Source organism: Poromitra crassiceps, assembly GCF_964638095.1.
Source record: "Poromitra crassiceps genome assembly, chromosome: 13".
In the NCBI taxonomy this organism is placed as follows: domain Eukaryota; kingdom Metazoa; phylum Chordata; class Actinopteri; order Beryciformes; family Melamphaidae; genus Poromitra; species Poromitra crassiceps.
In genome coordinates, this window is record NC_139644.1 from 4719520 (window position 1) to 4742745 (window position 23226).

General features: G+C 43.7%; 1 protein-coding gene across 1 annotated transcript in view; it reads left to right on the plus strand.

The window, feature by feature from the left end:
- Positions 1-207: 207 nt before the first annotated feature.
- LOC310787882 (syntaxin-binding protein 4) overlaps positions 208-23226 on the plus strand; it is a gene marked incomplete at both ends in the record, with an annotated part of 82474 nt that continues 59455 nt past the window's right edge. The window contains one exon of the mRNA XM_083649339.1: positions 208-359. Within this exon, the coding sequence (XP_083505465.1) occupies positions 208-359 (152 nt within the window). The remainder of the gene's footprint in view (positions 360-23226) is intronic.

The window sequence follows — 23226 nt, forward strand, 5'->3', positions numbered from 1 at the left end:
CAGTAGCACCCTAAGGTGTCCTCGTCTCTCTGGTGTCCTCGTCTCTCTGGCAGTAGCACGCTAAGGTGTCCTCGTCTCTCTGGTGTCCTCATCTCTCTGGTGTCCTCGTCTCTCTGGCTGTAGCACCCTAAGGTGTCCTCGTCTCTCTGGCAGTAGCACCCTAAGGTGTCCTCGTCTCTCTGGCACTAGCACCCTAAGGTGTCCTCCATGTTTCTCTCCTCAAAGAAGTTGCCCGAGCTCTGGGACTACTTTCTCCTTTACGTGTCAGGAGCCCTGGAGTGGAATCCTGACAGCAAGCCTGTAGACCTGGGACTATTTCCTCTCAGGATGAACCCCACCATTAAGACCCCATACTACAGGTAGGTGTCACATAGGGCTGACCACATACTACAGGTAGGTGTCACATAGGGCTGACCACATACTACAGGTAGGTGTCACATAGGGCTGACCACATACTACAGGTAGGTGTCACATAGGGCTGACCACATACTACAGGTAGGTGTCACATAGGGCTGACCACATACTACAGGTAGGTGTCACATAGGGCTGACCACATACTACAGGTAGGTGTCACATAGGGCTGACCACATACTACAGGTAGGTGTCACATAGGGCTGACCACATACTACAGGTAGGTGTCACATAGGGCTGACCACATACTACAGGTAGGTGTCACATAGGGCTGACCACATACTACAGGTAGGTGTCACATAGGGCTGACCACATACTACAGGTAGGTGCCACATAGGGCTGACCACATACTACAGGTAGGTGTCACATAGGGCTGACCACATACTACAGGTAGGTGTCACATAGGGCTGACCACATACTACAGGTAGGTGTCACATAGGGCTGACCACATACTACAGGTAGGTGCCACATAGGGCTGACCACATACTACAGGTAGGTGTCACATAGGGCTGACCACATACTACAGGTAGGTGACACATAGGGCTGACCACATACTACAGGTAGGTGACACATAGGGCTGACCACATACTACAGGTAGGAGCCACATAGGGCTGACCCCATACTGCAGGTAGGTGCCACACAGGGCTGACCACATACTACAGGTAGGTGACACATAGGGCTGACCACATACTACAGGTAGGAGCCACATAGGGCTGACCACATACTACAGGTAGGTGGCACATAGGGCTGACCACATACTACACGTAGGTGTCACATAGGGCTGACCACATACTATAGGTAGACACATAGGGCTGACCCCATACTGCAGGTAGGTGCCACACAGGGCTGACCACATACTACAGGTAGGTGCCACATAGGGCTGACCACATAAGGTGCCACATAGGGCTGACCACATACTACAGGTAGGTGCCACATAGGGCTGACCACATACTACAGGTAGGTGTCACATAGGGCTGACCCCATACTGCAGGTAGGTGCCACACAGGGCTGACCACCTACTGACCACATACTACAGGTAGACACATAGGGCTGACCACATACTACAGGTAGGTGCCACACAGGGCTGACCACATACTACAGGTAGACACATAGGGCTGACCACATACTACAGGTAGGTGCCACATAGGGCTGACCCCATACTACAGGTAGGTGCCACACAGGGCTGACCACATACTACAGGTAGGTGACACATAGGGCTGACCACATACTACAGGTAGGTTCCACATAGGGCTGACCACATACTACAGGTAGGTGGCACATAGGGCTGACCACATACTACAGGTAGGTTCCACATAGGGCTGACCCCATACTACAGGTAGACACATAGGGCTGACCACATACTACAGGTAGATGCCACATAGGGCTGACCACATACTACAGGTAGACACATAGGGCTGACCCCATACTACAGGTAGACACATAGGGCTGACCCCATACCACATACTACAGGTAGGTGCCACACAGGGCTGACCACATACTACAGGTAGACACATAGGGCTGACCACATACTACAGGTAGGTGCCACATAGGGCTGACCCCATACTACAGGTAGGTGCCACACAGGGCTGACCACATACTACAGGTAGGTGACACATAGGGCTGACCACATACTACAGGTAGGTTCCACATAGGGCTGACCACATACTACAGGTAGGTGGCACATAGGGCTGACCACATACTACAGGTAGGTTCCACATAGGGCTGACCCCATACTACAGGTAGACACATAGGGCTGACCACATACTACAGGTAGATGCCACATAGGGCTGACCACATACTACAGGTAGACACATAGGGCTGACCCCATACTACAGGTAGACACATAGGGCTGACCCCATACCACATACTACAGGTAGGTTCCACATAGGGCTGACCCCATACTACAGGTAGACACATAGGGCTGACCCCATACTACAGGTAGACACATAGGGCTGACCCCATACTACAGGTAGACACATAGGGCTGACCACATACTACAGGTAGACACATAGGGCTGACCACATACTACAGGTAGGTTCCACATAGGGCTGTCCACATACTACAGGTAGGTTCCACATAGGGCTGACCCCATACTACAGGTAGGTTCCACATAGGGCTGACCCCATACTACAGGTAGACACATAGGGCTGACCACATACTACAGGTAGATGCCACATAGGGCTGACCACATACTACAGGTAGACACATAGGGCTGACCCCATACTACAGGTAGACACATAGGGCTGACCCCATACCACATACTACAGGTAGGTTCCACATAGGGCTGACCCCATACTACAGGTAGACACATAGGGCTGACCCCATACTACAGGTAGACACATAGGGCTGACCCCATACTACAGGTAGACACATAGGGCTGACCACATACTACAGGTAGACACATAGGGCTGACCACATACTACAGGTAGGTTCCACATAGGGCTGTCCACATACTACAGGTAGGTTCCACATAGGGCTGACCCCATACTACAGGTAGGTGGCACATACAGCTGTCCACATACTACAGGTAGGTGGCACATTCGGCTGTCCACATACTACAGGTAGACACATAGGGCTGACCACATACTACAGGTAGACACATAGGGCTGAGCACATACTACAGGTAGACACATAGGGCTGAGCACATACTACAGGTAGACACATAGGGCTGACCACATACTACAGGTAGACACATAGGGCTGAGCACATACTACAGGTAGACACATAGGGCTGACCACATACTACAGGTAGACACATAGGGCTGAGCACATACTACAGGTAGACACATAGGGCTGAGCACATACTACAGGTAGACACATAGGGCCGACCACATACTACAGGTAGACACATAGGGCTGACCACATACTACAGGTAGACACATAGGGCTGAGCACATACTACAGGTAGGTGACACATAGGGCTGAGCACATACTACAGGTAGACACATAGGGTTAACCACATACACATACTACAGGTAGGTGGCACATAGGGCTGGGCGATATGGTTCAAATCAATATCACAATAATCACAACCATTATCAATATATATCACGATATAGCTCACGTATGCAAAATCCTGTTAAATCCAGTTGAACTGAATGTTAGATGTGATGTCAAACAAAATAGAGATACTCAAATAATATTCCATAAAAAAAGTTTCATACTTCAATTTGCCAAGTAAAGTGAGTAAAGTGAGTAAAATTAGCTCGTTATTTTTAAGGCGTTTACAGACTCGTCCGTCAGAGCCTCGCCCCGCCCTCCCCGCATGACGGCGGGTGGACGCCGTCATGCGGGGAGGGGGCGCCGTCTGCTGACGGGGGCTGCTCCAAAATGTAACTCAGCGGCGACGATACGTGCGTGACGTCAGCTGCACGAGAGTTGTGATTGGCCGTTGCCGGCACACCGGGACACGGAGTCAAATTATGACGACGATAAAGAGGTTAGTAGCAAATCCGAATCATTTTCCTTTGTGTGCCAACCTCTCCCTACCAACCAAACGCTAGGACTGACGTCCTAGCGTGTAGGGCTCGCTGGCACCGGCAGACGGCGAGACGGCTCCAATTCGAGGCGGACGGACGAGTCTGTTGTGGCCTTTAGACAGCAGAATCATGTTTCATGATATCCCAAAATCACCACATCAATATATCAATATATGATTCCACTGAAAGAGGATAAACGCTGAATTCTCGCCCAGCCCTCGTGCCACACCATTGATATATAATAATATATATATATGTCGATGTGCCACACCATTGATATATAATATAATATATATATGTCGATGTGCCACACCATTGATATATAATAATATATATATATGTCGATGTGCCACACCATTGATATATAATATAATATATATATGTCGATGTGCCACACCATTGAGATATATAATATCATATATATATGTCCATGTGCCACACCATTGATATATAATAATATATATATATGTCGATGTGCCACACCATTGATATATAATAATATATATATATGTCGATGTGCCACACCATTGATATATAATAATATATATATATGTCGATGTGCCACACCATTGATATATAATATAATATATATATGTCGATGTGCCACACCATTGATATATAATAATATATATATATGTCGATGTGCCACACCATTGATATATAATATAATATATATATGTCGATGTGCCACACCATTGAGATATATAATATAATATATATATGTCGATGTGCCACACCATTGATATATAATAATATATATATATGTCGATGTGCCACACCATTGATATATAATAATATATATATATGTCGATGTGCCACACCATTGATATATAATAATATATATATATGTCGATGTGCCACACCATTGATATATAATATAATATATATATGTCGATGTGCCACACCATTGATATATAATATAATATATATATGTCCATGTGCCACACCATTGAGATATATAATATCATATATATATGTCCATGTGCCACACCATTGAGATATATAATATCATATATATATGTCCATGTGCCACACCATTGAGATATATAATATCATATATATGTGCCACACTGGGAGAGGTTTGCTGATAGGTGTGAAAAGTTGCTGTGTAGTTTCAGGAGAGCTGAGACACCTCTGAGACACCTCTGCCCCTAAATGAAAATGGATGTTCTCCGGGAACACGAGACGCCTTCTTCACTTTCTCTGGGTTGCTGCCAATCCACCGGTCACAGCTTGAGACTGCTGGAGTGATAGAAACATGACATGATAGAAACACAATGTAAACTTCAGCATGACGTTTATGTCACAGCTTGAGACTGCTGGAGTGATAGAAACAATATAAACATGACGTTTATGTGACTGAAGTAGCTCAAGGGAAGAAAAGTTCAATGTCTGGGCGGGACCGGCACACAAAAAGAGAGTAAAAAAAGACCATGAATTCCAATTTCTGACGTAATACAGTGTTAAAAAGCTTCTGTGTAGTATAGTGACTATACTACACAGAACCAAGTGCTGCACGATTTGGGGGAAAAGGTGCAATTTGCCGTTACTGTGAACAATATTGTGATTGTGATATAATAAACAAATGGTACCTAGGGATGTGCCGGTATGAGTTTGTGACGGTATGTTTAAACAAGTGAGATAGTACTTAGTACACACAAGAGGCTAGGTACAGGCAGTTTAAACAAGTGAGATAGTACTTAGTACACACAAGAGGCTAGGTACAGGCAGTTTAAACCAGTGAGATAGTACTTAGTACACACAAGAGGCTAGGTACAGGCAGTTTAAACAAGTGAGATAGTACTTAGTACACACAAGAGGCTAGGTACAGGCAGTTTAAACCAGTGAGATAGTACTTAGTACACACAAGAGGCTAGGTACAGGCAGTTTAAACAAGTGAGATAGTACTTAGTACACACAAGAGGCTAGGTACAGGCAGTTTAAACCAGTGAGATAGTACTTAGTACACACAAGAGGCTAGGTACAGGCAGTTTAAACCAGTGAGATAGTACTTAGTACACACAAGAGGCTAGGTACAGGCAGTTTAAACAAGTGAGATAGTACTTAGTACACACAAGAGGCTAGGTACAGGCAGTTTAAACCAGTGAGATAGTACTTAGTACACACAAGAGGTTAGGTATAGGCAGTTTAAACAAGTGAGATATTACTTAGTACACACAAGAGGTTAGGTACAGGCAGTTTAAACCAGTGAGATAGTACTTAGTACACACAAGAGGCTAGGTACAGGCAGTTTAAACCAGTGAGATAGTACTTAGTACACACAAGAGGTTAGGTACAGGCAGTTTAAACCAGTGAGATAGTACTTAGTACACACAAGAGGCTAGGTACAGGCAGTTTAAACCAGTGAGATAGTACTTAGTACACACAAGAGGTTAGGTACAGGCAGTTTAAACCAGTGAGATAGTACTTAGTACACACAAGAGGTTAGGTACAGGCAGTTTAAACCAGTGAGATAGTACTTAGTACACACAAGAGGTTAGGTACAGGCAGTTTAAACCAGTGAGATAGTACTTAGTACACACAAGAGGCTAGGTACAGGCAGTTTAAACCAGTGAGATAGTACTTAGTACACACAAGAGGTTAGGTACAGGCAGTTTAAACCAGTGAGATAGTACTTAGTACACACAAGAGGTTAGGTACAGGCAGTTTAAACCAGTGAGATAGTACTTAGTACACACAAGAGGCTAGGTACAGGCAGTTTAAACCAGTGAGATAGTACTTAGTACACACAAGAGGTTAGGTACAGGCAGTTTAAACCAGTGAGATAGTACTTAGTACACACAAGAGGTTAGGTACAGGCAGTTTAAACAAGTGAGATAGTACTTAGTACACACAAGAGGTTAGGTACAGGCAGTTTAAACCAGTGAGATAGTACTTAGTACACACAAGAGGTTAGGTACAGGCAGTTTAAACCAGTGAGATAGTACTTAGTACACACAAGAGGTTAGGTACAGGCAGTTTAAACCAGTGAGATAGTACTTAGTACACACAAGAGGCTAGGTACAGGCAGTTTAAACAAGTGAGATAGTACTTAGTACACACAAGAGGCTAGGTACAGGCAGTTTAAACCAGTGAGATAGTACTTAGTACACACAAGAGGCTAGGTACAGGCAGTTTAAACAAGTGAGATAGTACTTAGTACACACAAGAGGCTAGGAACAGGCAGTTTAAACCAGTGAGATAGTACTTAGTACACACAAGAGGCTAGGTACAGGCAGTTTAAACAAGTGAGATAGTACTTAGTACACACAAGAGGCTAGGTACAGGCAGTTTAAACCAGTGAGATAGTACTTAGTACACACAAGAGGCTAGGTACAGGCAGTTTAAACAAGTGAGATAGTACTTAGTACACACAAGAGGCTAGGTACAGGCAGTTTAAACCAGTGAGATAGTACTTAGTACACACAAGAGGCTAGGTACAGGCAGTTTAAACAAGTGAGATAGTACTTAGTACACACAAGAGGCTAGGTACAGGCAGTTTAAACCAGTGAGATAGTACTTAGTACACACAAGAGGCTAGGTACAGGCAGTTTAAACCAGTGAGATAGTACTTAGTACACACAAGAGGCTAGGTACAGGCAGTTTAAACAAGTGAGATAGTACTTAGTACACACAAGAGGCTAGGTACAGGCAGTTTAAACCAGTGAGATAGTACTTAGTACACACAAGAGGTTAGGTATAGGCAGTTTAAACAAGTGAGATATTACTTAGTACACACAAGAGGTTAGGTACAGGCAGTTTAAACCAGTGAGATAGTACTTAGTACACACAAGAGGCTAGGTACAGGCAGTTTAAACCAGTGAGATAGTACTTAGTACACACAAGAGGTTAGGTACAGGCAGTTTAAACCAGTGAGATAGTACTTAGTACACACAAGAGGCTAGGTACAGGCAGTTTAAACCAGTGAGATAGTACTTAGTACACACAAGAGGTTAGGTACAGGCAGTTTAAACCAGTGAGATAGTACTTAGTACACACAAGAGGTTAGGTACAGGCAGTTTAAACCAGTGAGATAGTACTTAGTACACACAAGAGGTTAGGTACAGGCAGTTTAAACCAGTGAGATAGTACTTAGTACACACAAGAGTTTAGGTACAGGCAGTTTAAACCAGTGAGATAGTACTTAGTACACACAAGAGGTTAGGTACAGGCAGTTTAAACCAGTGAGATAGTACTTAGTACACACAAGAGGTTAGGTACAGGCAGTTTAAACCAGTGAGATAGTACTTAGTACACACAAGAGGTTAGGTACAGGCAGTTTAAACAAGTGAGATAGTACTTAGTACACACAAGAGGGTAGGTACAGGCAGTTTAAACCAGTGAGATAGTACTTAGTACACACAAGAGGTTAGGTACAGGCAGTTTAAACAAGTGAGATAGTACTTAGTACACACAAGAGGTTAGGTACAGGCAGTTTAAACAAGTGAGATAGTACTTAGTACACACAAGAGGTTAGGTACAGGCAGTTTAAACCAGTGAGATAGTACTTAGTACACACAAGAGGTTAGGTACAGGCAGTTTAAACAAGTGAGATAGTACTTAGTACACACAAGAGGTTAGGTACAGGCGGTTTAAACAAGTGAGATAGTACTTAGTACACACAAGAGGTTAGGTACAGGCGGTTTAAACCAGTGAGATAGTACTTAGTACACACAAGAGGTTAGGTACAGGCAGTTTAAACAAGTGAGATAGTACTTAGTACACACAAGAGGTTAGGTACAGGCAGTTTAAACAAGTGAGATAGTACTTAGTACACGCAAGAGGTTAGGTACAGGCAGTTTAAACAAGTGAGATAGTACTTAGTACACACAAGAGGCTAGGTACAGGCAGTTTAAACCAGTGAGATAGTACTTAGTACACACAAGAGGGTAGGTACAGGCAGTTTAAACCAGTGAGATAGTACTTAGTACACACAAGAGGGTAGGTACAGGCAGTTTAAACCAGTGAGATAGTACTTAGTACACACAAGAGGCTAGGTACAGGCAGTTTAAACAAGTGAGATAGTACTTAGTACACACAAGAGGCTAGGTACAGGCAGTTTAAACCAGTGAGATAGTACTTAGTACACACAAGAGGCTAGGCACACAAGAGGCTAGGTACAGGCAGTTTAAACCAGTGAGATAGTACTTAGTACACACAAGAGGTTAGGTACAGGCAGTTTAAACCAGTGAGATAGTACTTAGTACACACAAGAGGTTAGGTACAGGCAGTTTAAACCAGTGAGATAGTACTTAGTACACACACGAGGTTAGGTACAGGCAGTTTAAACCAGTGAGATAGTACTTAGTACACACAAGAGGCTAGGTACAGGCAGTTTAAACCAGTGAGATAGTACTTAGTACACACAAGAGGTTAGGTACAGGCAGTTTAAACCAGTGAGATAGTACTTAGTACACACAAGAGGTTAGGTACAGGCAGTTTAAACCAGTGAGATAGTACTTAGTAGACACAAGAGGTTAGGTACAGGCAGTTTAAACAAGTGAGATAGTACTTAGTACACACAAGAGGCTAGGTACAGGCAGTTTAAACAAGTGAGGTAGTACTTAGTACACACAAGAGGCTAGGTACAGGCAGTTTAAACCAGTGAGATAGTACTTAGTACACACAAGAGGTTAGGTACAGGCAGTTTTGAACATGCCTAGTATTCTACAACGGACTGGAAGTTCGGAAGGAACAAAAACAGCTGACATGGCCTTCATCATCATCATCATCATCATCATCATCATCCAACTAGCGTTAGGTTACGTTATCAGTTCATTGCTCTCCTCTTTCTCCCTCTGCCAAACAGCCACACCTTATTTCAAACAAGTAACATTAGTCTACCGCTCTCACATTCAGCTGTTTGTGTTTCATTGGAAATAAGTTACTGTAGCAACGTTATCATACTGGTAGTAACAGGCACCAGCTAACGTTAGCTACCAAGCTAAAACTAAGCTGCACTATCAGACAAACAAGCAGACTTACCAAATACGTAGACGCAATGTTTCCAATACATATAATGTATAATATAATAAGTATAATGGGTATAATCCATACTGCATTTATGATCGCTGTTCCGCTGACAGAAATGCACTTTTAGGCACAATACTACATTACATTAACCTAACTTGTCCACCGCTCAAGTGTCCAGACAGCGTCTCCAGTACAACACGTACTCCCGCCGTACGATCCGTAGCATCAAACAATGCAATATACTTGAAACATGTCACTATCTGGATTCTGGGCCAAAATATTTGACTGGTACTCTAAGGCCTATAAAATAACCGTTCAGCCGGAGGCGGAACTCGTCATCTTCGGCTGCTCGGAATCCTCTCTGCTCCTCCATATGGCTGTGCAACAGTCTCTGATGCAGGGGACGACTGTTGCTGTGCGGCCTCGCCCGTAGCTCGGCTGCTGCGTGACCTCACCTGCCCTATTGGCGTGTGTGTGTATTGCTCACGAAATGTTATTGCATCAGTGATGTCACAATGCCTCTGTGTGTGTGTGCCCCATTATGATCACTGATGACATCATCAGTGTGTTGTGTGTGTGTGCCCCCCTATGTGCGCGCACGCGTGTGCGCCCTTATGACATCACTTTTGACATCATCACTGATGACATCGAATCATTAGGTAATTAGCCCAGTCACCCGCATGGGTGCGCTTTACACACCCCACATACTCAATTAGATAGATAGTTCAATAGGCTGGTTCACTTTATCCACCGGTTCACTGCCGGACTAGTCTCGCTGGCCAGCCTCCCCTCCCTACCGTGAGAGGAGTCTGGCTGCACGGAAACAGGCTACTCTCTTCACATGGCACTCTTTCAGAACAGAGACAGTCTCAAATTTTTTTTTGACATGTTATTTTACTAAAAATAATGCATTTTACCATCATTTCAAGTAGAATGATACCAGCCAAGCAAGAATATTTGAAGTGTTTCAAGTGCTTTACTGAAATATTTGGACCCTATAATGATAATACAATTATCTCAACCTTAAAAGGTTACATGTAGGTGCCAAAAAGCCATACATTCACATCAAAGAACAAAGAAAAACAACAATTATAATTCAACTTTAAACGGTAAGTGTGCAGCTGCAGCATTTATTTAATTTTTATTTTTTTTATTTTTTTCAACTGAGCATGCAGACAATTATCACATGGCACTCTTTCAGAACAGAGACAGTCTCTAATGTCTCTTCACATGGCACTCTTTCAGAACAGAGACAGTCTCTAATGTCTCTTCACATGGCACTCTTTCAGAACAGAGACAGTCTCTAATGTCTCTTCACATGGCACTCTTTCATAACAGCCACAGTCTCTTGATGCTTAGTCATAATGTCTCTTCACATGGCACTCTTTCAGAACAGAGACAGTCTCTAATGTCTCTTCACATGGCACTCTTTCAGAACAGAGACAGTCTCTAATGTCTCTTCACATGGCACTCTTTCAGAACAGAGACAGTCTCTAATGTCTCTTCACATGGCACTCTTTCAGAACAGAGACAGTCTCTAATGTCTCTTCACATGGCACTCTCATAACCAGGGCCGGTTCCAGAACAAGGGATGACTAGGGATGCATCATAGATAGGAAGGGGTGCACATGCTCTTTGGCTGGCCACCCGAAAAATTTGACATGTTATTTTACTAAAAATAATGCATTTTACCATCATTTCAAGTAGAATGATACCAGCCAAGCAAGAATATTTGAAGTGTTTCAAGTGCTTTACTGAAATATTTGGACCCTATAATGATAATACAATTATCTCAACCTTAAAAGGTTACATGTAGGTGCCAAAAAGCCATACATTCACATCAAAGAACAAAGAAAAACAACAATTATAATTCAACTTTAAACGGTAAGTGTGCAGCTGCAGCATTTATTTAATTTTTATTTTTTTTATTTTTTTCAACTGAGCATACAGACAATTAAAATAAGGGTGCAATGCGTGCTTTTGCACCCCTGTAAAACCGGGCCTGCTCATAACAGCGACAGTTTCTTGGCAAATGAGACAAACCTAGTCTCTCTTATCAGACTCTCTCCGTTTGCAGCTAGCAGCTCCTCTTCCTCTCACTCTGTTATACAGTCTTTACAACCATCCACTGAAAGTACCAAGCAGGCCTGCATTATTGCACAATCTATATCTTCATCAAAACTTGCCATTTTCAGTGTGTAGCTTGCAGGCTAGTTGTTGTTTCCAGTGAGTCAGACTAAGACATTACAATACATTACATTACATTACATTACGTCACAACGCTTTTATCCACAGCGACTTACAATAACACATTTTTGTCAGCAATAGAGCAATCAACTATGCAACACAGTCTATGACAACTACAACTTCTGAAGGAACAGTGGTACAAGTTTAGTTTAGGTTAGTGTTTTTTTTTTTTTTTTTTTTTTTTTTTTTTTAATAAAGAGAGAGAAAGAAGTTAGATCAAGAAGGGCCCAGATGGAGCCTGAAAAGGTGAGTCTTTAGTCTTTTCCGAAAGATTGATTTCGGCAGTGATTCAGCTGTCCTGACCGAAGGAAGCTCGTTCCACCATTGAGGTGCCAGGGACGAGAAGAGTCGAGATCGGGATGAGCGACTTTTGAGCCCCCGTAGCGAAGGAGGGGCGAGGTGCCCAGCACTGGTGGAGGAGCGAAGGGAGCGCTGAGAGGTTTGGACAAGCGTTACAAGCGTAACTTAGACCCGCTGCCTGCTTCCAGTGAGTCAGACTAAGATGTAACTTAGACCCGCTGCCTGCTTCCAGTGAGTCAGACTAAGACGTAACTTAGACCCGCTGCCTGCTTCCAGTGAGTCAGACTAAGACGTAACTTAGACCCGCTGCCTGCTTCCATTGAGTCAGACTAAGACGTAACTTAGACCCGCTGCCTGCTTCCATTGAGTCAGACTAAGACGTAACTTAGACCCTCTGCCTGCTTCCATTGAGTCAGACTAAGACGTAACTTAGACCCTCTGCCTGCTTCCAGTGAGTCAGACTAAGACAAGTGTAACTTAGACCTGCTGCCTGCTTCCAGTGAGTCAGACTAAGACAAGTGTAACTTAGACCCGCTGCCTGCTTCCAGTGAGTCAGACTAAGACGTAACTTAGACCCTCTGCCTGCTTCCATTGAGTCAGACAAGACGTAACTTAGACCCTCTGCCTGCTTCCAGTGAGTCAGACTAATACGTAACTTAGACCCGCTGCCTGCTTCCAGTGAGTCAGACTAAGTCAAGCATAACTTAGACCCGCTGCCTGCTTCCAGTGAGTCAGACTAAGTCAAGCGTAACTTAGACCTGCTGTCTGCTTCCAGTGAGTCAGACTAAGTCAAGCGTAACTTAGACCTGCTGTCTGCTTCCAGTGAGTCAGACTAAGTCAAGCATAACTTAGACCCGCTGCCTGCTTCCAGTGAGTCAGACTAAGTCAAGCGTAACTTAGACCTGCTGTCTGCTTCCAGTGAGTCAGACTAAGTCAAGCGTAACTTAGACCTGCTGTCTGCTTCCAGTGAGTCAGACTAAGTCAAGCGTAACTTAGACCTGCTGTCTGCTTCCAGTGAGTCAGACTAAGACAAGCGTAACTTAGACCTGCTGCCTGCTTCCAGTGAGTCAGACTAAGTCAAGCATAACTTAGACCTGCTGTCTGCTTCCAGTGAGTCAGACTAAGACAAGCGTAACTTAGACCTGCTGCCTGCTTCCAGTGAGTCAGACTAAGACAAGCGTAACTTAGACCTGCTGCCTGCTTCCAGTGAGTCAGACTAAGTCAAGCGTAACTTAGACCTGCTGTCTGCTTCCAGTGAGTCAGACTAAGACGTAACTTAGACCTGCTGCCTGCTTCCAGTGAGTCAGACTAAGTCAAGCGTAACTTAGACCTGCTGTCTGCTTCCAGTGAGTCAGACTAAGACGTAACTTAGACCTGCTGCCTGCTTCCAGTGAGTCAGACTAAGTCAAGCGTAACTTAGACCTGCTGTCTGCTTCCAGTGAGTCAGACTAAGACGTAACTTAGACCTGCTGTCTGCTTCCAGTGAGTCAGACTAAGTCAAGCGTAACTTAGACCTGCTGTCTGCTTCCAGTGAGTCAGACTAAGACATAACTTAGACCTGCTGCCTGCTTCCAGTGAGTCAGACTAAGTCAAGCGTAACTTAGACCTGCTGTCTGCTTCCAGTGAGTTAGACTAAGACAAGCGTAACTGTTTCAGCTTTCAGTGAACAAGTACTCAACTTTCCACCGCTCCTGAAAGCAGCAACCCTCACTGTCAAATTTACGCTTCTTTGCTGTGGCCAAACTGTCCTTGTCTGCCACCCAGTGGGAAATACCTGTTGCTAGGCAACCGTTCGTTTGATGTTTAGTGTTTGCCGCCTGGAAACATTAGTTCCGCCTGCAATGTTCATACTTTGTGTTTGTCTGCAAACTGCATGATAGTGCTGTCATCGTTAGGTGAATGGAAAAAATGCAAAGTGAACTTGCTTGATTAACCAATACTGTGTGGAGGGAGGGCCACATATAGTATATTTTATATATATTAGGCCACATATAGTATATTTTATATATTTATATATATTAGGCCACATATAGTATATTTTATATATTTATATATATTAGGCCACATATAGTATATTTTATATATTTATATATATTAGGCCACATATAGTATATTTTATATATTTATATATATTAGGCCACATATAGTATATTTTATATATTTATATATATTAGGCCACATATAGTATATTTTGAGAGACAAGACGAGGGCCGCTTAAAATTGGGAAGCTCTGTGCTAGCAGCTAGCTCGGTGCTGCAGGTGCATGCAGACGTAAAATGGACTCGGGATTGGTGCCGATGCGTTTCATTGTTGAAAATGTTTGTTATTGTTATTGTATATGTAATGTTATGTTTAGGCAAGTAAAACCACTTGGTTCAGGTGAGGGTTATATTTAGGCAGGTAAAACAACGTTATGTTTGCTATCCGGACTAGGAAGTTGAAAGACAAGGAAGTTATCGGTCCGCCCTTCACTCTTATGTGTCAGCGAGCTATTTCAATATCAGACCGTCATTAGGTTATAGACCGCCAGAGGTTGCCGCTACTTCCTGGTTACAGGTCCCGACTCTGGCGTACTGGCACTGCACACATGCACTTACTCGACTACAAGGTCGCATTCGTAAACATTGGTCGTTTTCACCACCTTGAAAATTGACCAATGTTGTTGTTTTCCTTGTGAGGACGGCTTGGGTGAAGAGGTTACATGAAGAGATCTGATGAAGTCCAGGCCGGCTCCCTGCTGGGCACTGTGCACTCAGTCCACAGAGCTGAACCTGGATTTACATGAGGTTTGTTAGCTGTGTCTGAAACGCAAGGAACCTGTCTTATCACCAAGCTACCTAAGTAGGTACCTGCTTAATGAGGTACCTGGTGTGGTTTGAATGTAGGTGTAGGTACCTGCTTAATGAGGTACCTGGTGTGGTTTGAATTAGGGCTGTGCGATTAATCGATTTTGAATCGTAATCGAATTAATTAGTTAGGACGATGTTAAAAAAATGAAAATCGTAAAATCGTTAGGTTTTTTTTTTTAATTTAATTTTCACTTTAACTAGGGTAAGTACGTTACGCGGGGCGGCTCTCTCTCATGTACGCATGCTGCTACTTGTGTAAAGTCTCTCTAGAGGCTGTGATACTGGCTACTAAAAACAGCAGCACAATGGACTTATTTCAACACCTCCGACCAAAAAGCAGCTTGTTGCACTGCAGGCTGTAGCCTACAAGATAACGATTGCCACAACACACTCACGCGCGCACACGAACACAGACATTATCACCGGACGATGAAACGTTGCCAGTTCACATAATAACAAAACAACACGTGAGGCCACCGAGTACTGATAGATTGGCTGTATTCATGGCTGTCTGAATTTCCCCCTAACTGCTATCGCAGTTCCACGCATTCCTGTTGTGACTTTGTGTTATTCTAGTACAGATATAACTCCGAGCACGGGTGGTCGCTTAGACACTAATATAATTATCTCACGGAGGAACACGCAAATCCACCAGTGTCAAGTTAGCAAGCAACAGCCAGGAAGTTAAGCATAGCAGCGGCAAGCTAAAACAGGAAGTTGAGTTGTTCTACCTTCAGAGTAAAAGCGTAAATTGTCAATTATGGAAAAAAGGGGGGAAAAGAGCTCTGCAGGGCAACAAATGTTTAGAGAAGTATAATAGTATAATAAATCGAAATCGAAATCGAAAATCGAGTTTTGAGAGAAAAAATCGTCAATTTTAGTTTTAGGCAAAATCGCACAGCCCTAGTTTGAATGTAGGTGTAGGTACCTGCTTAATGAGGTACCTGGTGTGGTTTGAATGTAGGTGTAGGTACCTGCTTAATGAGGTACCTGGTGTGGTTTGAATGTAGGTGTAGGTACCTGCTTAATGAGGTACCTGGTGTGGTTTGAATGTAGGTGTAGGTACCTGCTTAATGAGGTACCTGGTGTGGTTTGAATGTAGGTGACAGAGAAATCATTTGTCCAGGAAAATAAATTCTTTGGCGGACTAGGCTTGGGCCGTTTTTCAGTAATATCGCGATATTTGCCGCCATATGAAATATTTTTTCATGGCATATGGCTGAATATAATGGCTATATATAATTCCTCCCAATGTTATGTCCCGCCTGTCTATACAGAAGTTAGATATCCTGGAAATGCCGTTTCAGCTGGACTTTAAATAAAGATTTCTCTAAAAACTCCTGCTGATGCAGTCCAAGACAAGACCATCGTTTAGCCTAAGCATGAGCGATCAAATGCGTAACGGCAATTAATAGATCATTGATTACTCATTTACAAGCCGAGCCAGAATTAGTTATTCCTAAACACACAAGTTTCTTCCCTATTTCCAGTTGCTGCTTGCAGAAAGTGCAGGCAGTGTGGGGGCTGACTGTGCAGCATCTGAAAGTTGAAGGCTTCATTTGGCCCTCGCTACACTGCCAAGTGTGCACTTGTTCCACCGCGTCAATGGTGTCCGACAGGCTAAAGCAGACACGCCTGGTGTATTTCAAATGATTCAAACACATTCAGGCCCGGGTCTGGCCCCGTTCCTCTCTGCGTCTAAAGCCCATGCATCAGAATGTTTGAGGGTGTGTTTAACACGGGCCTGGCCCTGTTCATCTCTGCGTCTAAAGCCCATGCATCAGAATGTTTGAGGGTGTGTTTAACACGGGCCTGGCCCTGTTGCTCTCTGCGTCTAAAGCCCATGCATCAGAATGTTTGAGGGTGTTTAACACGGGCCTGGCCTCGTTCCTCTCTGCGTCTAAAGCCCATGCATCAGAATGTTTGAGGGTGTTTAACACGGGCCTGGCCCCGTTCCTCTCTGCGTCTAAAGCCCATGCATCAGAATGTTTGAGGGTGTTTAACACGGGCCTGGCCCCGTTCCTCTCTGCGTCTAAAGCCCATGCATCAGAATGTTTGAGGGTGTTTTTAACATGGGCCTGGCCCCGTTCCTCTCTGCGTCTAAAGCCCATGCATCAGAATGTTTGAGGGTGTTTAACACGGGCCTGGCCCCGTTCCTCTCTGCGTCTAAAGCCCATGCATCAGAATGTTTGAGGGTGTTTTTAACACGGGCCTGGCCCTGTTCCTCTCTGCGTCTAAAGCCCATGCATCAGAATGTTTGAGGGTGTTTAACACGGGCCTGGCCCTGTTCCTCTCTGCGTCTAAAGCCCATGCATCAGAATGTTTGAGGGTGTGTTTAACACGGGCCTGGCCCTGTTCCTCTCTGCGTCTAAAGCCCATGCATGCATCAGAATGTTTGAGGGTGTTTTTAACACGGGCCTGGCCCTGTTCCTCTCTGCGTCTAAAGCCCATGCATGCATCAGAATGTTTGAGGGTGTGTTTAACACGGGCCTGGCCCTGTTCCTCTCTGCGTCTAAAGCCCATGCATCAGAATGTTTGAGGGTGTTTTTAACATGGGCCTGGCCCTGTTCATCTCTGCGTCTAAAGCCCATGCATCAGAATGTTTGAGGGTGTGTTTAACACGGGCCTGGCCCCGTTGCTCTCTGCGTCTAAAGCCCATGCATCAGAATGTTTGAGGGTGTTTTTAACATGGGCCTGGCCCTGTTCATCTCTGCGTCTAAAGCCCATGCATCAGAATGTTTGAGGGTGTGTTTAACACGGGCCTGGCCCCGTTGCTCTCTGCGTCTAAAGCCCATGCATCAGAATGTTTGAGGGTGTTTTTAACACGGGCCTGGCCCTGTTCCTCTCTGCGTCTAAAGCCCATGCATCAGAATGTTTGAGGGTGTTTTTAACATGGGCCTGGCCCCGTTCCTCTCTGCGTCTAAAGCCCATGCATCAGAATGTTTGAGGGTGTTTTTAACACGGGCCTGGCCCTGTTGCTCTCTGCGTCTAAAGCCCATGCATCAGAATGTTTGAGGGTGTTTTTAACACGGGCCTGGCCCTGTTGCTCTCTGCGTCTAAAGCCCATGCATCAGAATGTTTGAGGGTGTTTAACACGGGCCTGGCCCCGTTCCTCTCTGCGTCTAAAGCCCATGCATCAGAATGTTTGAGGGTGTTTTTAACACGGGCCTGGCCCCGTTGCTCTCTGCATCTAAAGCCCATGCATCAGAATGTTTGAGGGTGTTTTTAACACGGGCCTGGCCCCGTTGCTCTCTGCATCTAAAGCCCATGCATCAGAATGTTTGAGGGTGTTTTTAACACGGGCCTGGCCCCGTTGCTCTCTGCATCTAAAGCCCATGCATCAGAATGTTTGAGGGTGTTTTTAACACGGGCCTGGCCCCGTTGCTCTCTGCGTCTAAAGCCCATGCATCAGAATGTTTGAGGGTGTTTTTAACACGGGCCTGGCCCCGTTCCTCTCTGCGTCTAAAGCCCATGCATCAGAATGTTTGAGGGTGTTTTAACACGGGCCTGGCCCTGTTCCTCTCTGCGTCTAAAGCCCATGCATCAGAATGTTTGAGGGTGTTTAACACGGGCCTGGCCCCGTTCCTCTCTGCGTCTAAAGCCCATGCATCAGAATGTTTGAGGGTGTTTTAACACGGGCCTGGCCCTGTTCCTCTCTGCGTCTAAAGCCCATGCATCAGAATGTTTGAGGGTGTTTAACACGGGCCTGGCCCCGTTCCTCTCTGCGTCTAAAGCCCATGCATCAGCTCTTGCTCCGCCCCTCACTTCTTGTCTTTGCATACTCTTAACAGACGGGAGAATCGCCTCCATTTTTCCTTGTCAGGCCAAAATCAATTGGAGGTAATGGGATTCCGATTCAGCTCTCGTGGAGCACCGTGTCCCTATCCCCGCTGGTGGCTATTGATCTGCTTGGAATGACTTCATTGCTTTGGATTTTGCCTCCACCGGCGATCTAGATGGAGAAGCGAAGCGCTGACTGGCTTTGCCCTCAGGGAGGTGTGCTTGTTGCTGATTCTCTCTCTCTCTATTGACACCTCCTGGCTTCGCTGACTGGACCTTTGTGTCTGTTTAGGAGCCTCAGAGGCATTTGAGCTTTCTTCATTGGAAGTGAGAAGATGTAAATAGACTGTTATAGACTAGGCAGCTCTAATTAGCTAGAAGAGGCCAGCCTTTCATTCAACTGAAGGCTAATTAAGTCATTAGCGAGGCCTTTACTCTCATGCCTTCGCCTCTGCATTTTGTCCCTCATGTTGTTGTTTGGAATGTATTTGTGCAGGAGGCAGATTGTACGAAGCTCTGTTCAAGAGGACAAATCCACAGCTTTGTATGTTTCTGCAATGCACGGATATGTAGAATATCACGTTTCTGAAGCATAAATACCTGTCACATCCCGTTTCTACGTGTATATCAACATAATACACATCATAGAGGCTGGCAGGCTGCTATAGGATGAATCAGCGTGACATCATCACAACAAAAAAGCACTTCCGGGTGCCACTGCAGCAGAAACTAGTATGAAATAAAGCTGAAAAGCTGTGCAAGCCATCACAACTTATACTGTGTTATACTGTGTTATACTGTGTTATACTCTATTAGTGTATTTTGACTTTGTGAGTGAGAGCAGAAGTAGCTAAAGGTCATGTATGTATATATATATATATATATATATATATATATATATGGTGAAGAGAGGATTCCCATGTACACAGCCAGTAGAAAGATCAGGTGCTGGTCGGTTGCAGGAAAAACATCAATTGAAAAATTAAAGGAACCACCGCAACACTGAAAATGACTTACTGATATTTATTTATTGTGAACAACGCGTTTCGCGTGCAGCTTCATCAGGTTCACAGAAAATGCCATTGGCACCCACAGGTGAGTTAAATACATTAGACAGGGTCACATGACCAATTGTCACTGTCGTCTTTTTTAAAGATACAAGTTACAAAACAAGTCTTTCAAAAGAATGACATGTATTTACCAATATATCACAATTATGGCAGTTAATTTACATAGTATATCAAATATATTTTATGAAGATATTTAAGATTTTTCAAAGGAAAAAATACATTAAGAAAAGTACAGAGTTAATATTCAGTTACAGAATGAAAACATATTTTTAAGACTAAGCACCTGCACTGAGTGCACTCCCTCTATCACTAAAGGGGGGGGGGGAAGGGTAATGGGACTTAGTGGCTCGTCTCTTCCTAGGCTCCAGATCACCTGTAGGAAGAGACAACAATTAATATAGATCACAAAAAACAACTAAAATCTTGCATTTCATTAAGGTCAAAGGGTTCAATGGTGTGTAATTCAAAAATCCAGAAAGCCTCTGGTCTCAGAAGTTGATTGATCAGATTGCCTCCTCTTGGGTTGGGCTGTATTTTTTCTATGCCAACAAACTTGAGGGAAGTGGCTGCACCGTGATTCTTTTCTTTATAGTGTCTGGCAATCGCATAGTCCATGTTACCATTTCTGATAGCAGCTTTATGCTCGGCAACTCTCACTTTAAGATGGCGTTTAGTTTGACCAACATACATGAGGCCACAGGGGCATTTCAAGGCAGAAACAACATGGGTGGAAAGACAATTAATAAATTATTTTATTTCTTACCTGAATGTGGATGGTTAAATGACTTGGTGTCAAATGTGTTAGAGCAGTGTGCACATTTTCCACATCTGTAGTTACTAGGGGTGGGGGAAAAAATCGATTCACCTAAGTATCGCGATTTTTAATGTCACGATTTTTTGGATCGATCTTTTATTCCAGAATCGATAATCGCAAATTAAAAAAAAAAAAAAAAAATTTTTTTTTTTTTTTTTTTTTTGGGTGCTTGCAGTCAGGCCACTCACTGAACAGCAGGCCAGGCGCCGCCTACTGGTTTACTAGTGGTTTTATTACTTTATTAGTTAGTCTGAAGTAATAATTACACTTCAGGGTTAAAGTGGGTGCATCTCATTGTAAAATTGGACCCAAATCTGGCTTCAAACGGCCCAAATTTCACGCGCGTTGGCCCATATCGGCCTGGCCTGCTTGGTATCTAATGCCCGGCCTGAATTATGATCCCAGTCCGCCCCTGTTTTTAACTATATCGCCCAGCCCTACTCATGATATATAATATACAGTCTCTAGTGTATGATTCAACTTTTCCCATGTTCTAATCTAGTGTAAAAAAGCAAACAAACTGAAAAAATAAAAGAAAAAAATAAACAAAAATCGCAATAAATCGTAATATCGAATCGCAATAATCGTAGAATCGCAATAATCGTGAATCGCAATATATATCGAATCGGCACCAAAGTATCGTGATAGTATCGAATCGGGAGATAAGTGAATCGGCACAGCCCTAGTAGTTACCATATACTTGTTGAGAAAGCCAATTAGTTGGAGTAGGTTCTTTATACATAGAATTAATAACATCATCTCTTACGTTTCTGCCTCTTTTAAAACAAAACTGAGGTCTAGAGGATGACAATTGATTTAAACTAGGGTCACATTCTAAAATACGCCAATGTTTACTTATGATGCGTTTGATTTGTCTAGAAGCAGTTGAATACTCAGACACAAAAGTGACTCTACTTTCAGTCTGTCTAGGGACAGGGTGCAGTAATTCTCCCCTGTCTCGTCTACTGGCTTTTTCAACCGCTTGATCGATAAGTTTTTGGTTGTACCCCCTTTGTTTAAAGCGCTGGGACATTTATTTAGCCGAGGCATTTATGATCGCTGTTCCACTGAGAGAAATGCACTTTTACAAGGCACAACTGAGCTACGTTAGCGTAAGTTGCCCACTGCTCCTGGTTAGACAGCGTCTCAGCACGTTGCCTACAGGAATCCGTAGCATTAAACAATGCGGTATGCATACTTGAAACATGTTGGTTACGGCATGTATAAATAAAATATAAAACTGTCTGACAGGATGAAACGTCCGCCTGACTTCCTCCAAAACAACGTCATTACTGTAAGTGACTGAATTTAGTCAACACAAAAACATACAGTGCAAAATACCGTATTTATTCTAAAAAACGCCCCGGCGGGAAAATGAGTCAGGCGCTTATTATGCTAAATCAATTTGGACCCGGCGGTAAAGGGAAGACCCGGCGGCAATTAAAGTACAGGCGCTTATTGGAAGAATTACGGTATATACCGTAAATTCCGCACTATAAGCCGCACCGGAGTATAAGCCGCACCTGCAAAGTTGACTGTTTTTTTACATATATACTGTAAGCCGCACCGGACTATAAGCCGCGGGTGTTTTAATGGTATTTTTTTTTTTTTTTTTTAATTGTGTTTTAATGTTTAATTACCATATGTAAGGTTTCATGCACAGAGGGGATTGTCGGGAAAGAGATGGCTGTTTGAGGAAGCTCCCATTTATTAACATTTCAACAAAACAACATAACACAACACCACCTGTGTTTTTTTTTACAGTGCACACAGTGTCATACAGTGTCATACAGTGTGGTGAAAAGAGGGCAAGAGAGGAAATTAAAACAGAAGTGGATTTATAGTTAGAAAGAGTGCTAAAAAAGAGAGAATTCCGTTTTTTGTTTTTTTTTCCGGAAAAAATCCATAGATAAGCCGCACCGTTATATAAGCCGCAGGGGCCAAAAAAGGCCAAAAAACGGGGGGAAAGCCGCGGCTTATAGTCCGGAATTTACGGTATATATATATATATATATATATATATATATTGTGGAAGTTGATGCAAAGGAGATGAACAAACGTGAGTGCGAGTCTTGCTTGAGCTTACTTCCAACTTTATTTTACAACAACAACAAAACACTGCCAGCTTCCGGCATATATATCTCCTCCCCCCTGACCCCCAGTTCTGGTGTGAGAGACTCCCTTAAAGTGACACTACACAATATATAAATAAATAAATAAATAAATATATATATATATATACCGTATATATGTGTGTGTGTGTGTGTGTGTGTGTGTGTATGTAGGTATGTAGTGTTAAAGTTGT